Raw genomic sequence first — 21450 nt, forward strand, 5'->3', positions numbered from 1 at the left:
ACGGGGGGGGGGTCCGTGAACGCGCGGGGGCGCGCTCGCTCCCTAGACCCTCACAGGCTAGCGACGTAGTACTACGTCGCTCTGCCTGTGAGGGGCTGACCGCCGCAGTAAATAGTCGTGCGGCGGTCGGCAAGCGGTTAAAGAGCTGGTGTGAGTCCTCCAGGACTAAGCCCAATGGGCAGAATGGGTCAGTGTGTCTCAGACGGAGTTAAGCTGAGGCTGTTATTACTTTTATGATGGACGGGGTTGTATGGTGTGCAGCATCTGGGATATCCTCTGCCGTGTGTTGTACTGCAGTGTGTCGCATGTGCAGCTGCCTTGTGAGAGTAACACAGGACATGTCATAGAGGTGTAAACCTGTACCTGGATTTTTTCCCTCACCGCGAGATGGGCGGGCAGTAGGTTTCGGGTATTTAGTCCCCTCCAAAGCTTTGGCAGCAGCAGCATGTTGAGCTTTTTTAATACTCGTCCCTTCGGCCTCCCAGTTCTGGTCTCCCAGTGTGAGCTGTACGGTGAAGGTCTGCAGAGAAAGCACCAAACATCACCACTAGAGGGAGCAGCTATAGAGAGCAGGAGGACAAGACAGGGCAATAACAGGACAGGAAGAGTCCAATCAGAAAAGAGAGTTCTGTGGGGCCAGAAAACAGTGGTCAGGTTGGCTGAATGACAGGAAAAGCTGACAAATGACATCCAAGCATGCCCTCTCCGCCCCTTCCCATAAACCCTCCAATGCTGAATCAAAGAGATGTTGCCGCTCATCATCTGAGAACCTTTGTGGGTGGAGAGAGATAACATAAAAGCTTACTAAGGCCCCTTTCACACTTGTGCGACTTGTCATGCGATTTGGGACTGCAAAATCGCATGACAAGTCGTTCTCCATTATTTCCAATGAGCCCCATCCATATCAGTGCGACTTGAAGTCGCACCGACTTCAAAGTAGTCCCTGCACTACTTTTGCCATGACTTTGATGCGTTTTGAGGAAAATACATTATAAGCCCAGTCAAACTCGCATCAAAATTGCGGTAAAATCGCTCGACTTTGAAGTCGCACAAGTGTGAAAGGGGCCTAACACGTAGTGGAAATCACTGCAAGCCTCATCAGAGGCGGCGATCGTCTGCTAGGAAAAAAACTTGCAAAATGTTTCCACTACAGTAATGAGGCACGAAGCCAAACACCTGTGTAAAAAGCCTCTGGTGGAAGTTGCCATTCATGAATACCAGAGCTACGAATTTAAAGAGAAGTGTGGGATATGAAAAAAATAAACATACGCCTCTAGGTGGGTGCAGCATTGATTCACCGCCGCTTTGAAGACAGAGAACTGAGCAATCTAAGACCACTGATCGCTCAGTTCTCAGTCTCCGGCTCTCTGCTCTGCCTCTCCAGTGCTCACCGGAACGCACTGGGACACTTACCTGTCCTGGAGTCCAGCGATGTCGGCACCGCAGCCAATGTTTCCATTGGCTGTCGGGTGCTGCCGCCGCCATTGCAGATAAGGTAACCCGGCAGTGAAGCCTTACGGCTTCATGGGCGGGTCCCTACTGCGCATGCGTGAAGCGCGCATGGGGTTTGGCTTGGCGGTGGGGGGGAGGGATGAGGGGGCCAAACTTCCGAGGGATGGTGCCGTCTCCCGGAAGTGGGGAAGGGTAACTGTCAAAAACTGGTACCCATTCCCCCCCTGAAAGGTGCCACATGTGGCACCGGAGGGGGGGTTGGAAGCAAATGAGTGGAAGTTCCACTGTTGGGTGGAACTCCGCTTTAAAGTCGGAATCTCTCCAGAGCCTGGACAGGTCTTTAGCCCGCTGTTGGCTGAACACAGGTCACAGGAGTGCCGAACCAACCGCATTTCTGTGACCTAAAGGAAAAATAGTGCACAAAAGAGCTAAAAATATACTTCTCCAAAATATTCTGCTTCATTACAACTCGTGACTGCTCCTAAACAAGTTTTCTGCCTTGAAGAATCAGCTTCCATCTGAAGGCTTCTTAAACAGGCGTTTTAGGTTGTGACAGATCTGTAATAATTTAAGCTTTCGCCCCATTCCCTCATTGTAAAATACTTACCCTGAACTAAAGATCTTCACCTAATGGCCCTGCCAGGTCCCTCAGGGGTGTCCAAACTATGGCCCTCCAGCTGTTCAGGAACTACAATTGCAAAGAGGAATTGTAAATCTCTGACATTCACAGACATAACTAGGCATGATGGGAATTGTAGTTCCTGAACAGCTGGAGGGCCATGGTTTGGACACCCCTGCAAACCACAGCACTGACTGGGCCCTGTGCCGCAGCCTCATTCATTCCCATGATTGGACAAACTCTTCCAGATGGTCCGCCATGAGTACCAACAGCTATGGGAATGAATGAGGCTATGCTAGGTGGGCCAGTGGGGACTTTGGCTCTACGGAGAGTGCAAGGCACTAGGAAGGGCCATATGGTGAAGAAGGGAAGTATTCTGCTAGGTGAGGGTGGATGCTCAAGGTTAAGGCGAAACCAAAACAATTAAAAAAAAAAAAAAATGGTTACATTCCTAGCATGCCGGGATCGCTAACTGTCACATCTGCTTGTGCCAAACTGTCAAATCCTCAAACGGCAGGTGTCATTACTGATCACATGTGTAGCACCATTGCTGATAGAGATCAAACAGAAGCCAAGATGGCCGCTTCCTTGGCTGGAAAGGTTAGGAAGGTATAGATCCACTTTAAATTGCCCTCCTATCGTTTTAAGCCAAGGAAGCCGCCATCTTGGCCTCTATGTAATCTACTACTGCCATGGTGCTGCACAAGTGATCAGTTATGACTCCAGCCATTGGATGGTTTGACAGTTTGGTTAAGAGCACAACCAATGTGACAGTTACATTCCCGGCATGTGATGGAATGCAACTGAAACTGTTAAACCAATGGGTTTACTTCCGCTACATACAAGGTTACATTTCTTCTCTCCACCCACAGCAGCTCCACATACATGACACCAATATAGAGACTGGAGAAAGGTGACACATGACTCGACAGTGACCCCAAAGAGAGGGAGAGGTGACAACTACTAACAGATTCTTGAAAAGAGGGGACAGAAGGCCCAAAAGAACAGGACAGAAAAATTGTCATAGAAGAGCGAGTAGAAGAGACGGATACCCACTTGGTTTGGGCGATCTTCTCCCTCTCTCTCAAGAAGGCTGTAATCCTGCCAGCGTCCTGGCCGTATCACCTGGGGGGTGCGAGAGAACAACCCTCCGTCATAATCAGTACTGAAAAATTCCACCGACAGCAGGCTGCCAACACTGCGCTCCCCCCCCCCGCCCCCCCCCTACACACCCCCACACACCATAACCCACACCCCGAACATACCCACATGACCCAATGACTAAAAATTACATTTTTATATCAGTTCTATATCACAGTAAATTTGGGTGCCAGTATAAAATATACATAGTCAGGGTAACTACACCCTATAAAAAATATATATATATATATAGAGAGAGAGAGAGAGAGTGTATTGAGGCATATATAGGCTTTCATGGTACCGTATACAAGCGTCACACAAATATTTATATATATATATATATTTATTAATTTTTATATTAATATATTATTCATATTAATATATTGTTTATATTAAAGAGGAAGTAAACCCTCCTCAGGAAGTTGTACCTATAGGTGATCCTATGATAAGGCTTACCTATAGGTACTGTAAATATCTCCTAAACATGTACGGTTTAGGAGATATTTACCTTTAATGCAGCCAGTGATGTCACTGGCGCATGCGCTCTGAAGGAACGGCAGATCGTGCCGTTCCTTCAGAGCCCCGTGCCGTGACCGTCGGCTCCCGCGCGCGTGCGCGGGAGTGACGTCACCGCGGCTCCGGCCAATCAGATGGCCGGATGCCGCGATCCCGGAAGACGGGCGACTGAACATGTCGCTCGTCATACAGGTAAGAGAGCGGCACGGCGGGGGCTCGTTCTAAGGTAAGTATTTCATAATGAGCTAGTATGCGATGCATACTAGCTCATTATGTCTTTCTCTTGCAGGTTGTAAGAAAAAAAAAAATTTTTTGAACGAGTGTACAACCTCTTTAATATATTATATATTATTTATGATTTCACGGACAGGATCGGATACGGATGGCAGCTGATGTCAGAGGAGGTGTCTCCGCTGACATCCGCTGCCCCATAGAGCTGCATGGGGATCCAATCAGATCCGCCTAAAAAAACTGACAGGCGGATCTGATCGGATCGTTCGTGTGAAAGGACCCTTAAAGAGATGAAAAACCTAGAATCCTGTTACTTATAAAAAAATGAATGATTGGGGTGAAACCAATGAACCTCCGTGTGCTCATTCCCGGAGGTTCATTGGTTGTACCCCAATCATTCATTTTTTATATGCAAGTAACAGGATTCTAGGTTTTTCATCTCTTTAAGGGAGTTTATTGGTGTATTTTCTTTATCTATATTAGATTTTTATAGAGCTGCATGGAGGATCCGATCAGATCCGCCTAAAAAACTGACAGGCGGATCTGATCGGATCGCCCGTGTGAAAGAGCCCTTAGTGTTTCCATCCCTCTTTCTCCCCAAAAGGGAGAGAAAAGGGTTGGAATCTCCTCCCCTTTTTCCTCTGTTAGATAATTCTGGTTATTCTATTTTGCAGTATTTTGATGTAAATTTTTACTCTCTTTATGTGCTATAAGCTCCTGAAGAAGCGGTGAATTTTGCTGCGCGAAACATGTTGAGCGTCCAGCATCCAGATGATATCAACCACAATTGTTAACAGATATGAATTTAAGGTCATCCCATATGTGTATGCTATTTTATTTTAATAAATTGTTTTAAAGATAATGCGCTAGGCTGGTGCGCCCTCTGTCCGTTCCTTTTTTAGAGTCTGTTTGGGTTACCACGACCTGTTGAGAGTGGCAGCACAGCCGGGACTACGTCCATTCAACCTGAAATCGCATTCTCAGGATACCCGAGATGCACTGAAATTTGGCAATTTGGTGACTTTACCGCAATTTTACAGTGCTTATGGTGTGTTTTTCATAGGTCCTTCGACTCAAAAATTGCATCAAAAAACATAACACGGGTGTGTCATTGCTGCGTTTTGAATGCATTTCAATAGGGAGGTGCATTTTGGGTGCTGTTTTTTTTTTTTTTTTTTTTTTTTTTTTATGCAGCAAGAAAGAATTTTTTTTTTTTCCCAATTATTTTATTTAGAAAATAATTAATTTTTTATTTTTTTTTAAACACAACAGAAGTGCAACGGATCAGTGTGAAGACATACATGGAATTATCTTTTTTGCGCTAAAAGGTGCCGATAATGGCCAACAAATGAATATCATTAATTTAAACGAATATGAATCAACCTCTTCAGCCTCAGAGAGTTTTACCCCCTTAATGACCAGGCCATTCTTTGCGGTACAGCAGTGCGTTACTTTAACTGACAATTGCGCGGTTGTGCGACGCTGTAACACAAAATTGATGTCCATTTTTCCCACAAAGAAAGCTTTCTTTTAGTGGTATTTGATCACCTCTGCGGTTTTTTTAATTTATGAGCTATAAACAAAAAAAAGACAATTTAATAAAAACCAATATATGATTTTTTTCCCCCAAAAATATGTAGCAGAATACATATTGGCCTAAATTGATGAAGAAATTCGATTTTTTTCAATTTTTTTTTTTTTTTTATTGGCTGGGCTTTATAGCAGAAATTAAATAATATGGTTTTATTAAATCAACCTCTTCAGCCTAGGAGAGTTTTACCCTCCTTAATGACCAGGCCATTCTTTGCGATTCGGCACTGCGTTACTTTAACTGACAATTGCGCAGTCGTGCGACGCTGTACCCAAATAAAATCAATGTCCTTTTTCCCCACAAATAGAGCTTAGAGAAAAAAAAAAATATATATATATTTTTTAATTTCTGCTATAAAACACAGCCAATAAAAAAAGTTGAAAAAAAAAAAAATCGAATTTCTTCATTAATTTAGGCCAATATGTATTCTGCTACATATTTTTGGGGAACAAAATCCCAATCAGCGTATTTTGATTGTTTTGCGCAAAAGTTATCGCGTCTACAAGCGATGGGATTTTTTTATGGTGGAATTTTTTTTTCTTTCCTTTACTAGTAATGGCGACTATCAGCGACTTATAACGAGACTGCGATATTGCGGTGGACAAATCGCACACCTGACACTTTTTTGGGGGAAAAGTGACACCAATGCTAAAATTATGCTCTTACTGTACTGAAACTGGCAGGGAAGGGGTTAACATCAGGGGCGATCTAAGGGTTAAATGTGTCCCTGGGGGTGACTGCTAACTGGGGGGGGGGGGGGGGAGGGGAGCTCTAACTGGGCAAAGACTGAGATCCGTGTTCCTGCTTAGGCCCCTTTCACACTTGTGCAACTTGTCCTGCAACTTTGGACATCAGAGTTGCGCGACATGTCGCTCGCTATGTTTTCCAATGATTTCCATTCGTATATGCGCAACTTAAAGTTGAAGCAACTTCAAAGTAGTCCCTGCACTACTTTGGCCCGATTTTAATGCGTTTTGATATCCAAAGACATAGGCATTGCTTCAATCCCAGTCAAAATTGCTGTAAAAACGCTCGACTTTCAAGTCGCACAAGTGTGAAAGGGGCCTTTGCAGGAACAAAAGATCTCCATCTTCTTCCCTGTCAGAACGGCGTTCTGCCTCTCCTGGGGACAATCGGTGTTTGCCAGACCCACTGATTGGCATCCCGAGCCCAATCAGCACGCAATCACGACTCCGGTGACACGCGACCCCCCCCCCCCCCCCCAGTGGCTATTGTACTAAATGACGTACAGGTACACCGTTTCACGCAATAGCGCCGACCTTCAGCAGTACATTTTCCAGCCAACAGAATCCTTATGTGCATTATAATAATAAAATAGATGACTGCTTTCAGACCACCCGCCGCAGAAATACTACGGCGGGCTGGCCCTCCTGCGCAAACCGCTATAGGTATACATCGGTCGCGCGCCTCACCGCCGGGGAGCGCTCGCCGCCGCATTTCCGCCACCACTCGGCTCTGGGGACTCCAATGCACGGGGCAGGCAGCTCCGATTGCCTCCTGCCACCCGCGATTGCTCCCCGCTAAGAGAGAAGGACGGTCGGATGTTGTAAACACTGCTGACCGTTGTTCTCTCTGGAATGATCACAGAGCGCCTGTGATCCTTCTATATAGGATCACAGGTCTCTATGATCATTCCACACGCCCCATACGGTTAGAATCACTCCCCTAGGTACACATTTAACCCTTTGATCTCCCCTTGGTTAACCCCTTCCCTGCCAGTGTCATTATTACAGTAACAGTCCATATTTATAGCACTGATTACTGTAGTAATGTCACTGGTACCCCCAAAAGTGTCAAAAATGACAGTTAGGGGTCCGATCTGTCTGTCGCAATCCCGCTAAAAATCGCAGATCGCCGCCATTACTAGTAAAAAAAAAAAAAAAAAACACAATAAAAATGACATAAATCTTTCCCGTAGTTAGTAAACGTGATAACTTTTGCACAAACCAATCAAAATACACTTATTGAGATTTTTTTTTTTTTATCAAAAATATGTAGCAGAAAACAAATTGGCCTAAAATGTTAAAAAGTTTAGATTTTTACATTTTTTTTTTTTTTTGAAACTTTATATAGCAAAATGTGAAAAAAAAAAAATTATATTATATATATACACATTTTATATATATATTTTTTTTTTCAGAATTGTCGCTCTTTTTTTGTTTATAGCGCAAAAAATAAAAATTGCACAGGTGATCAAATATCACCAAAATAAAGCTCTATTTGTGGGAAAAAAAGGACATTTTATTTGGGTACAGCGTCGCACGACCGCACAATTGTTTGTTAACCACTTGCCGACCGCCGCACGACTATCTACGGCGGCGGTCAGCCCCTCACAGGCAAAGTGACGTAGGTCTACGTCGCTCGCCTGTGAGGGTTTAGGGAGCGAGCGCGCGCCGCCGGAGGCGCGCTCCCGCTCCCGCGTGGTCACGGACCCCCCCGCGCGCGTGACCGGCGGACCCGATCGCCGCTGGCCACTCTGCGATCGGCGGGGGAGAGGGAGAAAGTCAGGCAGCTTGTGTAAACAAGCTGCCTGTCATTCTCCCCTCTGTATGAGAGATGATCACATGGATCTACTATGTAGATCCATTGATCACTCTGCATACAGTTGAAGCCACAGCCAATCACAGTTAGAATCACGCCCCTAGGGACACACACAGCCCCTCCCTCTCAAATAAAGTTAACCCCTTCACTACCAGTGTATTTTTACAGTAACAGTGCATATATATAGCACTGATTACTGTAGAAATGTCACTGGTAACCCCAAAAGTGTCAAAAATGTCAGTCAAGGGTCCGATCTGTCCGCCGCAATGTCGCAGTACCGCAAAAAAAAAATCGCAGATCGCCGCCATTACGCGTTAAAAAAAAAAACAACAAAAATGACAAAAATCTTTCCCTTTGTTAGTAAACGCGATAACTTTTGCGCAAACCAATCAAAATACGCTTTTTGCGATTTTTTTTTACCAAACATAGGTAGCATAAAACAAATTGGCCGAAAATATTAAAAAATTTTGATTTTTACATTTTTTTTTGGGGGAATTTCATATAAAAAAAAGGGGAAAATATTGCTATTTTTGCAAAATTTACGCTCTTTTTTTGTTTATAGCGCGTGATCAAAAAATCGCACAGGTGATCAAATACCGCCAAAAGAAAGCTCTGTTTGTGGGAAAAAAAGGACGCCAAATTCGTTTAGGTACAGCGTCGCACGACCGCGCAATTGTCCGTTAAAGTCACGCAGTGCCGAATCGCAAAATACCCTCTGGTCGTTTAGCAGCCAAATCCTCCGGGGCTTAAGTGGTTAAAGTAATGCAGTGCCGAATTGCAAAAAATGGCCTGGCCATTAAGAGGGCAAATCCTTTCCGGTCCAGAAGTGGTTAATACAATACATTACCCTAAAAAAAGTTACCTTTTTCCTCTGAAGCCCCCCCACAAACTGCAATCAGATTACCCAACAGGCACCCCCTACTGACCAATCACAGATCAGCTTTCCACCGCTCATAGCTAAAAGAGTAAGGCTGGCCATACATGTTCAACTTTTGTTGTACAATTTTCTGTTAGATCTACCACAAACCAAATAATGTGAGGTCAAAGCTAAACAACACATTCACTTGTATCTAATTAGGCAGGCCTTCGTACTACATAGTTGAAGGTAAATTTCAAGAAAATTGGACAGAAAATTGGATCATGTATGGCCAGCCTAAGAAAAGCTACTTTCTGATTAGTGATCTCCCGCCGTTCTGCCGATGATATGGATGAGCCGCTGGGCGGTCACTTACCTTGGAGTGCGCCGGGCCTTGTTCACTCAGAAGTTTGTACTCAGGCTGAACTTTATTGAAACGGGCCAATTCATTCACTAGACACATGGGGGTTTTCTCTTTGGGGTTTGCCATGTTAGAAGAGACTGTGAGAGAGAGAGCAGAGATATGGATCAGGAATCCAGGAGTCATCTACATCCCGGGACCCCCCAGATATTACACAAATGATACACGTTACCTGGTTGGCTATGGTTTAGTTTCGGGAATTTTTTCTTGCTGTTCCCACCTCTCATGTTTGACACGGCTTTGGGATGTCTCAATGGTCAAGAAGATAGGGAGCTGTGTCCGTCAATGGACAAAAGAGAAGATGGAATTTTTCACTTACCATGAAATCCATTTCTCTGATGTTCATTGACGGACACAGCTCCCCCCCTCTGTGGAGTTGGCTTTCTTCGGACACTGTTGGTAACAAAACTGACTGCCTATATACCACCCGGGACTGCCCATAGGCGTAATATAGCTTTTTCCTGCCTAGTGTCCTACTCCTGTAGGGGGCAGTATAACCCAATGGTCAACATAAGTGCACAACTGTGCTCGTGTTGGACTAATCCTAGGTGTGCCACATCCCAGGTAAGAAAAATTTCTCCTGGTTGTGGGACTTTTTAGGCACTGGTTTAACCGATTGCCGACTGCTCACAGTATATTTACTGCGGCAGTCAGCACCTCACAGGCAGAGCGACGTAGTACTACGTCGCTAGCCTGTAAGGGTCTCGGGAGCGAGCGCGCGCTGCCAGAGGCGCGCTCCCGTGCGGGTGACCGGCAGACCCGATCGTCCGCCGGTCACTCGCGATCGTCGGGTGGAGAGGGAGAAAGGCAGGCGGCTAATATAAACAAAGCCGCCTGTCATTCTCCCCTGTGTAGAAACACTGATCAAACGGTTCTGCTATGTAGGACCGTTGATCACTGTTCCTACACCTCAAGCCACAGCCAATCACAGCCCCTAGGGACACACATAACCCCTCCCTCTCAAAAAAAAAAGTTAACCCCTTCACTGCCAGTGTCCTTTTAACAGTAACAGTGCATATATATAGCACTGATTACTGTAGTAATGTCACTGGTACCCCCAAAAGTGTAAAAAATGTCAGTCAAGGGTCCGATCTGTCCGCCGCAATAAAAAAAAAAAAAAAAAAAAAAAAAAAAAAAAAAAAAAAAAAATCGCAGATTGCCGCCATTACGCGTTTAAAAAAAAAAAAAAGACAAAAATCTTTCCCTTTGTTAGTAAACGCGATAACTTTTGCGCAAAACAATCAAAATACGCTTTTTGCGATTTTTTTTTACCAAACATATGTAGCATAAAACAAATTGGCCGAAAATGTTAAAAAAATTTTGATTTTTACATTTTTTTTGAGAATTTCATATAAAAAAATGTGAAATATATTATTTTTGCAAAATTGTCGCTCTTTTTTTGTTTATAGCGCATGATCAAAAAAAAAATCGCACAGGTGATCAAATACCACCAAAAGAAAGCTCTGTTTGTGGGAAAAAAAGGACGTCAAATTCGTTTAGGTACAGCGTCGCACGACCGCGCAATTGTCCGTTAAAGTCACGCAGTGCCAAATCGCAAAATAGGCCCTGGTCAGGAAGGGGGTAAAATCTTCCGGGGCTTAAGTGGTTAAAGAAGTTGAATGTAAACAAAAAAATATTTAATGAAAATACAATTTATTCGAAAAAAATGACATGGGTTAAAAGAATGGCAAACTAATACAATACATAGAATCCACAGGCAGAAAAGTGACCACTAGACCCCAGGGTATAGACCCTACGCGTTTCGAAGTCACAATTATAACTCCTTCAGGGGTAACCTTGGATAGCGGTATAATTCTGCTATGTTGATTTGAAATTGTAGGCCTGCCAACATCATATTAAAAACAGGTAATCAGAGTGCTCAAACCATTGACCAAGAAATGCTGATCAGAGGTGTCAGGATGGATTCTTTGTTAATGATGATCCACAGAGAGAGATCTCAAAGATGTGTGCTATCCAGCCAGCGGCTGGTTGGGGACAGCTGAAACCCAAGAGTTGGAAACTCTTAAGGATGTTTCAGTAGAATCAAAAATCTATGTGGGAAAGGATCATCATTTTCCTGGTGAATGAGCAACCGCTATCCAAGGTTACCCCTGAAGGAGTTATAATTGTGACTTCGAAACGCGTTGGGTCTATACCCTGGGGTCTAGTGGTCACTTTTCTGCCTGCGGATTCTATGTATTGTATTAGCTTGCCATTCTTTTAACCCATGTCATTTTTTTTTCTAATAAATTGTATTTTCATTAAATATTTTGTTGTTTACATTCAACTTCTTTAACCACTCTGCAACCGCTCACAGTAATATTACTGCGGCAGAGTGGCTCGTTATCGTCCAGCGACGTAGTATTAACGTCGTTGGACACTCCCCCTTCTGGGCGGCGCTTGCGCGCCGCCGGAGGCTCGCTCCCGCTGTTTTCATTCACAGCGGGAGTCGGGCCAGGGGAGGAGCAGCGGTGATCGCCGCTGCTCTGCCCCGATCGTCGGGGATCTAGTGTGGAGATCCGCCCGCCTGTGTAAACACAAGCGGGCGGATCTCCCAAGTGACAGGGAGTGACAGATCGGACTGTTCAGCATAGCTGGACATCCGATCTGTCCCTGGCTCACTCAGTCACCTCCCCCCCCTACACGTCAGTAAGCACCAGGCATACATTAACCCCTCCCTCTCCAATAAAATTAACCCCTTCCCTGCCAGTGTCATTTTTACAGTAACAGTGCATATGTATAGCACTGATTACTGTAGTAATGTCACTGGTACCCCCAAAAGTGTCAAAAATGTCAGTCAAGGGTCCGATCTGTCCGCCGCAATGTCGCAGTCCCGCAAAAAAAAATCGCAGATCGCCGCCATTACGCGTTAAAAAAAAACACCAAAAATGACAGAAATCTTTCCCTTTGTTAGTAAACGCAATAACTTTTGCGCAAATCAATCAAAATACGCTTATTGCGATTTTTTTTACCAAACATATGTAGCATAAAACAAATTGGCCAAAAATTTTTAAAAAAATTGGTTTTTACATCTTTTTTGGGGGGAATTTCATATAAAAAAAGTTAAAAATATTGTTATTTTTTCAAAATAAACGCTCTTTTTTTGTTTATAGCGCAAAAAGTAAAAATCGCACAGGTGATCAAATACCACCAAAAGAAAGCTCTGTTTGTGGGGAAAAAAAGGACGTAAATTTCGTTTGGGTACGGCGTCGCACGACCGCGCAATTGTCAGTTGAAGTCGCACAGCGCCGAATCGCAAAAAAGTGGCCTGGACGGAAGACAGCAAAATCCTCCGGTGGTAAAGTGGTTAAACCAGTGCCTAAAAAGTCCCACAACCAATGGTCAAGATAAGGAGCTGTGTCCGTCAATGAACATCAGAGAATAAGATTTTACGGGAAGTAAAAAATCCCATTATTTTGGGAGATACCGGGTTGTTGGCTATCCTATTACGGATGCCAAATCACATGCTCACCCAGTGTCAGGTATTAACCTCCCTAGCGGTATGATTATGTCAGGAATTATGTACCAAAAGCGGTACAATTATTTGATATTTATAATTTATAATATATATTATAAAATATAAATATAAAATATATTATAAAATATAAAATATATTATAAAATATAAATATAAAATATATTATAAAATATAAAATATATTATAAAATATAAATATAATATATATATTAATAATATAATTTACAATTTATAATATTTGATATTTTTCTGATACTAAGGTGATACAGTGTAATCCTCTCAGATTACATTGTATCGTCTCCTTTTTATGTGTTTGTGTTTTGTGCAACTTTTGAATTTCCCTCCCAGTTCCGCTCCCATGCACCATTGCTGCTGCAGGGAACGGAACCAGGAAGTCATCAGAGCGACGGACGACGCGGCGGGGATCACGGTGGTGATCACAGCAATGGGAGATCATCGCTGAATCGCCAGGAGAAAGTAAGGAACCCCCGCTGCACATCTACCCCGAGCGTGACTCGGGGATACCAATCCTAGCATGAAAAAACCACCCCGAGTCACGCTCGGGGTTACCGCTAAGGGAGTTAATGGAGCAGTAGGCAAAGGTGAGAATATGCTAAGGTGGAGGTAAGTGCCTTGGAAAGGGAGTGTCAGGCAGCCCTAAAACGATACCTGAAAACTCTATGAAAGGCACAAATATTAATATAGTTAAAGTGCTACTAAAGCCACAGCAGTAAAATCAGTCTGTGTATGCAGTAAGGCCCCTTTCACATTTATGCGACGCGATTTTGCGTCACGATTTTGACGCGACTTTGCCGCAATTTTGAAAGCAATGGCTATATACCTCAAAACGCATTAAAATCGCGCAGGAACTACTTTGAAGTCGGTGCGACTTCAAAACGCACTGATATGAATAGGGCTCATTGAAAATAATGGAAAACGACTTGTCATGCGATTTTGCGGTCCAAAATCGCGGGACAAGTCGCACTAGTGTGAAATGGGCCTAAAGCAGTGTTTTTCTAACACTAACAGGCCAGGTTTGCAAGAAAACTGAAATACATCCCAGGTGATCTCATTTGCTGCTCAGTGATTGCAGTATTCTAGTCTGCATCTCCCCAAGGTAATACTTAAAATCTGGCCTGTTGGTGTGCCCTGAAGACCGGGGTTGAGAAACACTGCAGTAAAGCATGCTTGTTATACTCACTGTGGAACCTGAGAGGGTTAATCCTCTGCATTGTGTAAAAACGCTGTTTGATTCTGTCTTCTCTGATCCTCCCCTTCTTTTCACAGTCCCCAATCCATCTGATTCCCAATCCACACAGCCTTGGGGGGTCACTTTGCACATGCTCAGTTTGGTTTGCTAAAGAGTTTTGTTTTCTTGGGAGTGTGCATGAGATCAGCACAGAGCCAATCAGCACTGTCCAGACAGAGGGTCAGGGGTCCTGCATAGGGATGCACCGATCCGATATTTGGATCGGATATCGGCCCCGATATGGGCAAAATAGCTGGATCGGGGGATCGGTAAAATGAACAGATCCACGGGCCGATCCGATTTTGCTCTTTATAGCTTGTGAGGGAGCAGAGAACAGCTGTCAAAGAAAAAAAAAAGAGCCTCCTGCAAATGCCTTTCAACTCTCCCAGTTAGGTAAACACAATGATTACAATGTATCTTTTCATTCCGTCTGCTGGAGGAGGGAAGTTTAACCTCTTAAAGCGGAGTTCCAGCCATTTACTCACCTGACCAACGGTCCAGCGATGCGGCCGCCCGAAGCCTCGATCCTCACCCTCGGCGCCGGCATCACTGCTGTGGGCACCCGGCTGTGACAGTTTGCGGCTTCACAGCCGGGTACCCACTGCGCATGCGCGAGTCGCGCTGCGCGCCGTGATTGGCCGGCAATCTTCTGGGACCTCTGACGTGTCCCAGAAGATTGCAGGGAGGGGGGGGGGGGGGGAAGAGGAGAACTTCCGTTCAGGGCGCCGCTCCGAGCGGAAGTGGGAGCGGGTACCTGTCAAAACTAGGTACCCGCTCCCCCCCCAAAAAAATGACATGCCAAATGTGGCATGTCGGCGGGTCAGGACTCCCTAAAGCGGAAGTTCCACTTTTGGGTGGAACTCCGCTTTAAAGACTAAACCCATGACATTTTAGATTTTGAATGCACAATGTTATAAGGTATCTGCCGATACCGATCCAAAGTATTTTGTTATAAGCTCAAAAAACAGTACTTCCGGATCGGACTCGGGATCGGCGATTTCACAAAGCAAAAGATCGGGACCAAAAAAGTCGGATCGGTGCATCCCTAGTCCTGCAGCCTTAGAGGACAGTCAGAGAAGAATGAAAACTCCTCCTACAAGCTTTAACTAAACACTGATAGAAGTCACAAGACTGCTATATACTGCTGATGAAAAAAAGTATTTAGCAGTTTATATTTACTAAAACTATTGCATTTCCATGTTCTGTGTACTGTGGGAGACCAGAAATAGTAAAGAGGTCCTGGGTTTAGTAACACTTTAATGTCCCTGTAAACAGGGTGCAGACAGAAGCCCGGTTGACCATACAGGAAAAATCCTTACCTGCAGCAGCGTTGCCAGAGGTGACAGACGAAGGTGGCAGGGCGGAGCTCTGGTGTGGTCTTCCTGCATGTTCAGAGGGCAGGGGGCCGGCAGTGGGCGGGATCCCCAGAGACTGAGGGAGGGCAGAGTGCGGCTTCTTGCTCAGCAGGCTCCCTGAGAGGGCGGCAGGTGCGTTCTGGACTTGTGACATGATGACGTCTATCAGAGATGGCCGCTGGCAGGAGACAGTGTTCAGTGCAGAGTGAAGCTGAGTGAAGACTGGAGTGAAGGGATTATCTGTAAGAATGAAACATTTCCTATCAGGTGACCACAGCAGACTGGCTGGATATCTCCTGCATTGTATTCTGGTCTAGCGCCACCTAGTGCAGCCTAGAGAGCTATAGATAAATGAACAGAGGGGTCCTCTATACAGCCAAAGGCAGGGTATCCCCTCTGTACTGGATGATAAAGAACTACCACTAGAGTCTAAACACCCAACAGTGAGCAGTGCAGCCAATTTCACACAGTTCTCCACTACAAGTTGCCAGGGGATCGCTCATCATTGATGGATTGGTCTCCAAAACTATGGGAGCCGCCATAGCTCCAGCGCCAACTTCACTTTGCAGAGGAGTAATACCGATAGAGATTCTTCTCTCCTCTCTCAGCAAAGTAGCGAAAACCACCAATTACATTTTCCTATGCCTGCAAGTGGGTCAAGCCCCCATAGAATACCAACATAAGGGATCCCAGACCCTACGTAATACCGATGTAAGATGGTCCCGCCCTATCATCAAAAAAGGGCACCATAAGCGGGCATTCTCTTCAGACTACTGCCTCAGCCAATGGCAAGGCTCCCCGTCTCTTACTGGTGGCAAGGGGGGTCCCGCCTTCCCCCCCCACTGGCACAAAGGGCAAGGCGGGTCCCGCCTCCCCCCCTGGCACAAAGGGCAAGGGGGGTCCCGCCTCCCCCCCTGGCACAAAGAGCAAGGGGGGTCCCACCTCCCCCCCTCGCACAAAGGGCCAGGGGGATCCCCCCCACTGGCACAAAGGGCAAGGCGGGTCCCGCCTCCCCCCCGGCACAAAGAGCAAGGCGGGTCCCGCCTCCCCCCCGGCACAAAGAGCAAGGGGGGTCCCACCTCCCCCCCTGGCACAAAGAGCAAGGGGGGTCCCGCCTCCCCCCCTCGCACAAAGGGCCAGGGGGATCCCCCCCCACTGGCACAAAGGGTCAGTAAGTTCCACCAGCCCCTTGCACTGTAAAGCAGTCTAACTTCCACAGCAAGTCGAAAGTATGTTTATTGAGCACAATCTGCACTCATTTAGATTCAGCATTTTTTAACATTTTAGACCAATTTGTTTTCTGCTACATATTTTTGGTGAAAAAAAAAAAATCGCAATAAGCGGATTTTGATTGGTTTGCGCAAAAGTTATTGCGTTTACTAACAAAGGGAAAGATTTCTGTCATTTTTATTGTGTTTTTTTTTTAACTCGTAATGCGATTTTCTTTTTGCGGGACTGCGACATTGCGGCCAACAGATCGGACCCCTAACTGACATTTTTGACACTTTTGGGGGTACCAGTGACATTACTACAGTAATCAGTGCTATAAATATGCACTTTTACTGTAAAAACGACACTGGCAGGGAAGGGGTTAACTTTATTAGAGATCCAGGGGTTAAGTGTGTCCCTAGGGGCGTGCTTCTAACTGTCAGGGGGCGTGGCTTTTGATGTAACCACAGAGATATACGATCCTACATAGCAGGATCGTATGATCTCTGCAGTTACATCAGGGAGAATGACAGACGGTTGTGTTTACATCAGCCGCCTGCCTTTCTCCCTCTCCTGCGGGAGATCGCGGGTGGCCGGCGGACATCGGAGCCACCGGTCACTCGCGCGGGGATTTCAGGGAACGAGCGGGGGCGGGAGCTCGCCCCCTATTAGCTTGCAGGCGAGTGACGTACCCATACGTTACTTTGCCCAGGAGGGGCTGACCCCAGCAGTATATGTACTTGTATCACCATGAATGTCATAGTGGGAGGAATAGTCCGACGGCCATTATTCTATAAATTGATAATCTGTAAAGGCTTTTATTATTAGTAGTAAACTCCGCCTGGTCACTTTTACCTACAGGTAAGCCAATAATAAATCTTACCTGTAGGTACAATGAATATCTCATAGGAGATATTCACATGTTCTGCAGCCGGTGACGTCACCGGCGCATTCGCATTGCGCTCCAAATTGGTAGACGGAATGTGCCATCAATCCAGAGCTCTGTGCTACGATTGTGACTCCTGTGCCCATGCATGGGAGTAGAGAGACACAATCATATAAGAATCGCTATCTCCATCGATTTCATTCCCGAATTTCCACGATTCTCAGTGACAAAATTGACAGCTCACATTTGTGTAGATCGGGGGGTGGGGAACGTGCGGCCCCCGAAATCATTTGGACCGACCCCCTATGTCATCCCAAGTCCCCCGCAAGGTGAGGTGTGTCTCAGCTGAGCTGTCAGAACGGAGCCGATGTTTCCTGTATAGTTCTGGAGTCACAGGCGGAGGGATATCTAATGCACTCCGTCTGGGATAAGACTGAACAATACAGGAAGCGTCTTCCTCCAACTTGATGTCTCTAGCCAGCAGTACCCAAAGCAGTACCAGCCAGCACTACCAGCCAGAACCAGCAGTACCAGGACTACCAGCCAGAGCCAGCAGTACCCACAGTGTTACCAGCCAGCACTACCAGCCAGAGCCAGCAGTACCCACAGCAGTACCAGCCAGAGCCAGCAGTACCAGCCAGAGCCAGGACTACCAGCCAGAACCAGCAGTACCAGCACTACCAGCCAGAGCCAGCAGTACCCACAGCAGAACAAGCCAGCATAACCAGCCAGAGCCAGCAGTACCCACAGCAGAACCAGCCAGAGCCAGCAGTACCCACAGCAGAACCAGCCAGAGCCAGGATGACCAGCCAGAGCCAGGAGTACCCACAGCAGTACCGGCCAGCAGTGTACCAGCCTGAGCCAGCAGTGTACCAGCCAGCACTGCTAGCCTGAGCCAGCAGTGCCTACCGCAGTACCAGCCTGAGCCAGCAGTGCCCACCGCAGTACCAGCCTGAGCCAGCAGTGCCTACCGCAGTACCAGCCTGAGCCAGCAGTGCCTACCGCAGTACCAGCCTGAGCCAGCAGTGCCTACCGCAGTACCAGCCTGAGCCAGCAGTGGCTATCGCAGTACCAGCCTGAGCCAGCAATGCCCACCGCAGTACCAGCGAGCACAATCAGCCTGAGCCAGCAGTGACCACCGGAGTACCCACAGCACAGTACCAGCCAGCAGTACCCACAGCACAGTACCAGCCAGCAGTACCCACAGCACAGTACCAGCCAGCAGTACCCACAGCACAGTACCAGCCAGCAACATGCACAGCACAGTACCAGCCAGCAGTACCCATCAGCACTACCGATAACAGTACCAACCAGCAGTACCCACAGCACGATACAAACCAGCGCTACCAGCCTGAGCCAGCAGTAGCGGCCAGCACAGTACCCCTCTTGTTTGATAACCTAATGTTCAGAGGTTGTAAATCTTTAAAATAAAGATTGAGAATCGTGAGAGAATCGTGATCGTCATTCCAAGCCAAAAAAATCGTAATTCTCATTTTGCCATCGTGCAGCTCTTCACGGGAGTGATGTCATTGCGGCTGGAGCCTGCAGACCCAGAAGGAAGACTGGGTGAAGTATTTTAAGATTTACAGTATAACTAAAAGGCAAAGCCTTTCTTTTTTTTAGTTTTGGATAGAATGGCATATACACCGACCCCAGGAGCTGACACTTCACTCCTCTCTTCATATAGAATATGTACACCCCCCATTCACAGCCATTGTACTGACCCAAAGAACTTACACTCTGCTTCACTCTTTAAATTATATACACCCCCTCTCTGTATCCCCAGTCATTGTACTGGCCCCAGGAGCTGACACTCCACTGTATAATATTTACACCCCCTCTCTGTATTCCTAGTCATTGTACTGACCATAGGAGCTGACACTCCTCAGCTCCTGGGGTCAGTACATTATATATAAAGGGGAGAGTAGAGTGTCAGCTCCTGGGGTCAGTACAATATATATAAAGGGGAGAGTAGAGTGTCAGCTCCTGGGATCAGTACATTATAAGGGGGAGAGTAGAGCGTCAGCTCCTGGGGTCAGTACAATATATATAAAGGGGAGAGTAGAGTGTCAGCTCCTGGGATCAGTACATTATAAGGGGGAGAGTAGAGCGTCAGCTCCTGGGGTCAGTACATTATATGTAACGGGGAGAGTAGAGTGTCAGCTCCTGGGATCATTCCGTACATTATAAAGGGGAGAGTAGAGTGTCAGTTCCTGGGGTCAGTACATTATATATAAAGGGGAGAGTAGAGTGTCAGCTCCTGGGGACAGTACATTGTATATAAAGGGAAGAGTAGAGTGTCAGCTCCTGGGGTCAGTACATTATATATATAATATATATAAAAAGGGGAGAGAAGAGTGTCAGCTCCAGGGGTAAGTACATTATATATATGTATATATAGGGGAGAGTAGAGTGTCAGCTCACGGGGTCAGTACATTATATGTAAAGGGGAGAGTAGAGTGTCAGCTCCTGGGATCAGTGCATTATATATAAAGGGGAGAGTAGAGTATCAGCTCCTGGGGACAGTACATTATTTACAAAAGGGAGAGTAGAGTGTCAGCTCCTGGGGTCAGTACATTGTATATATAGATATAAAAAGGGGAGAGAAGAGTGTCAGCTCCAGGGGTAAGTACATTATATATAAAGGGGAGAGTAGAGTGTCAGCTCCTGGGGTCAGTACATTTTATATATATATATATATATATATATATATATAAAGGGGAGAGTAGAGTGTCAGCTCCTGGGGTCAGTACATTATATATATAAAGGGGAGAGTAGAGTGTCAGCTCCCTTGGTCAGTACATTATATATAAAGGGGAGAGTAGAGTGTCAGCTCCTGGGATCAGTACATTATTATATATAAAGGGGAGAGTAGAGTGCCAGCTCCTGGGGTCAGTACATTATATATAAAGGGGAGAGTAGAGTGTCAGCTCCTGGGGTCAGTACATTATATATAAAGGGGAGAGTAGAGTGTCAGCTCCTGGGGTCAGTACATTATTATATATAAAGCGGAGAGTAGAGTGTCAGCTCCTGGGATCAGTACATTATTATATATAAAGGGGAGAGTAGAGTGCCAGCTCCTGGGGTCAGTACATTATATATAAAGGGGAGAGTAGAGTGTCAGCTCCCTTGGTCAGTACATTATAAGGGGGAGAGTAGAGTGTCAGCTCCTGGGATCAGTACACTGATTGGGAATACAGGAAGGGGGAGGTGTATATATTATATATGAAGAGATGAGTGTTAGCTCTTGGGGTCAGGGCTGGTAATAAAAGGGGGAGGAGGTGTATAGATGACATATGAAGAGTGGATTGTCAGCTCTTGGGATCAGTACAATGACTGAGAATACAGGGGGGGTGTATGGGGGAAAGGAGGGGGGGGGTCTATCAGTGGTTGCCATGGTGACATGAGAGGTGTTGCCCCTGGTAACCCTGCAATGTCTGGCTGTAGGCCGATCTCCGCTCTCACCTGTCGGTGTCCATACACGGAGCGGCGCGGTGTCGGTGAAGGATCCGGTTCGGGCGGTGGAGGAGGGGAACACGGCAAACACTAAAGAGAAGAGCAGCCTGACCTTCCGGAAGTGACGTCACCCGGCACTGCGGAGGAGGCGGGACCTGTACATCTCCCTTCGGCGTCCGCCCGGCTCCTCCCCTCCATGGCTTCAACCCACACCCCTTTCTGGATGTTCCTCCCCTTTACGCTTAGCCACACCCCTCATCCAAAACCGCCCATGTGCCCGAGGAGCCCCGCATGTGGGAGTACAGCTTCCAGCAGTGCTGACACCCGGGGAGTGTAGAATGGCGCTGACCTCCAGATGGAGCTCTGATACACAGTGCAGCTCACTGCAACCTCCTCCATATCAACCCAAAGTCTATCTGAAATCCCCGCCC

General features: G+C 46.3%; 1 protein-coding gene across 4 annotated transcripts in view; it reads right to left on the reverse strand.

Moving 5' to 3' along the window:
• STAU1 (staufen double-stranded RNA binding protein 1) overlaps positions 1-21177 on the reverse strand; it is a gene marked incomplete at its 3' end in the record, with an annotated part of 49884 nt that extends 28707 nt beyond the window's left edge. The window contains exons 1-5 of one of the 4 annotated variants that reach the window (XM_082271427.1): positions 21029-21177; positions 15433-15708; positions 9344-9468; positions 3128-3196; positions 382-520 (exon numbers count right to left, since the gene is read on the reverse strand). In XM_082271427.1, coding sequence (XP_082127553.1) covers positions 382-520; positions 3128-3196; positions 9344-9468; positions 15433-15622 — 523 coding nt within the window. In that variant the 5' untranslated portion in view covers positions 15623-15708; positions 21029-21177. Of the gene's footprint in view, positions 1-363; positions 521-3127; positions 3197-9343; positions 9469-15432; positions 15709-21028 lie in introns of all 4 variants that reach the window. The other 3 variants (XM_082271426.1, XM_082271429.1, XM_082271428.1) reach the window with 3 other exon arrangements.
• Positions 21178-21450: the final 273 nt, after the last annotated feature.

The sequence above is a fragment of the Pelophylax lessonae genome (genome assembly GCF_965119305.1).
Source record: "Pelophylax lessonae genome assembly, chromosome: 11".
Taxonomy (NCBI): domain Eukaryota; kingdom Metazoa; phylum Chordata; class Amphibia; order Anura; family Ranidae; genus Pelophylax; species Pelophylax lessonae.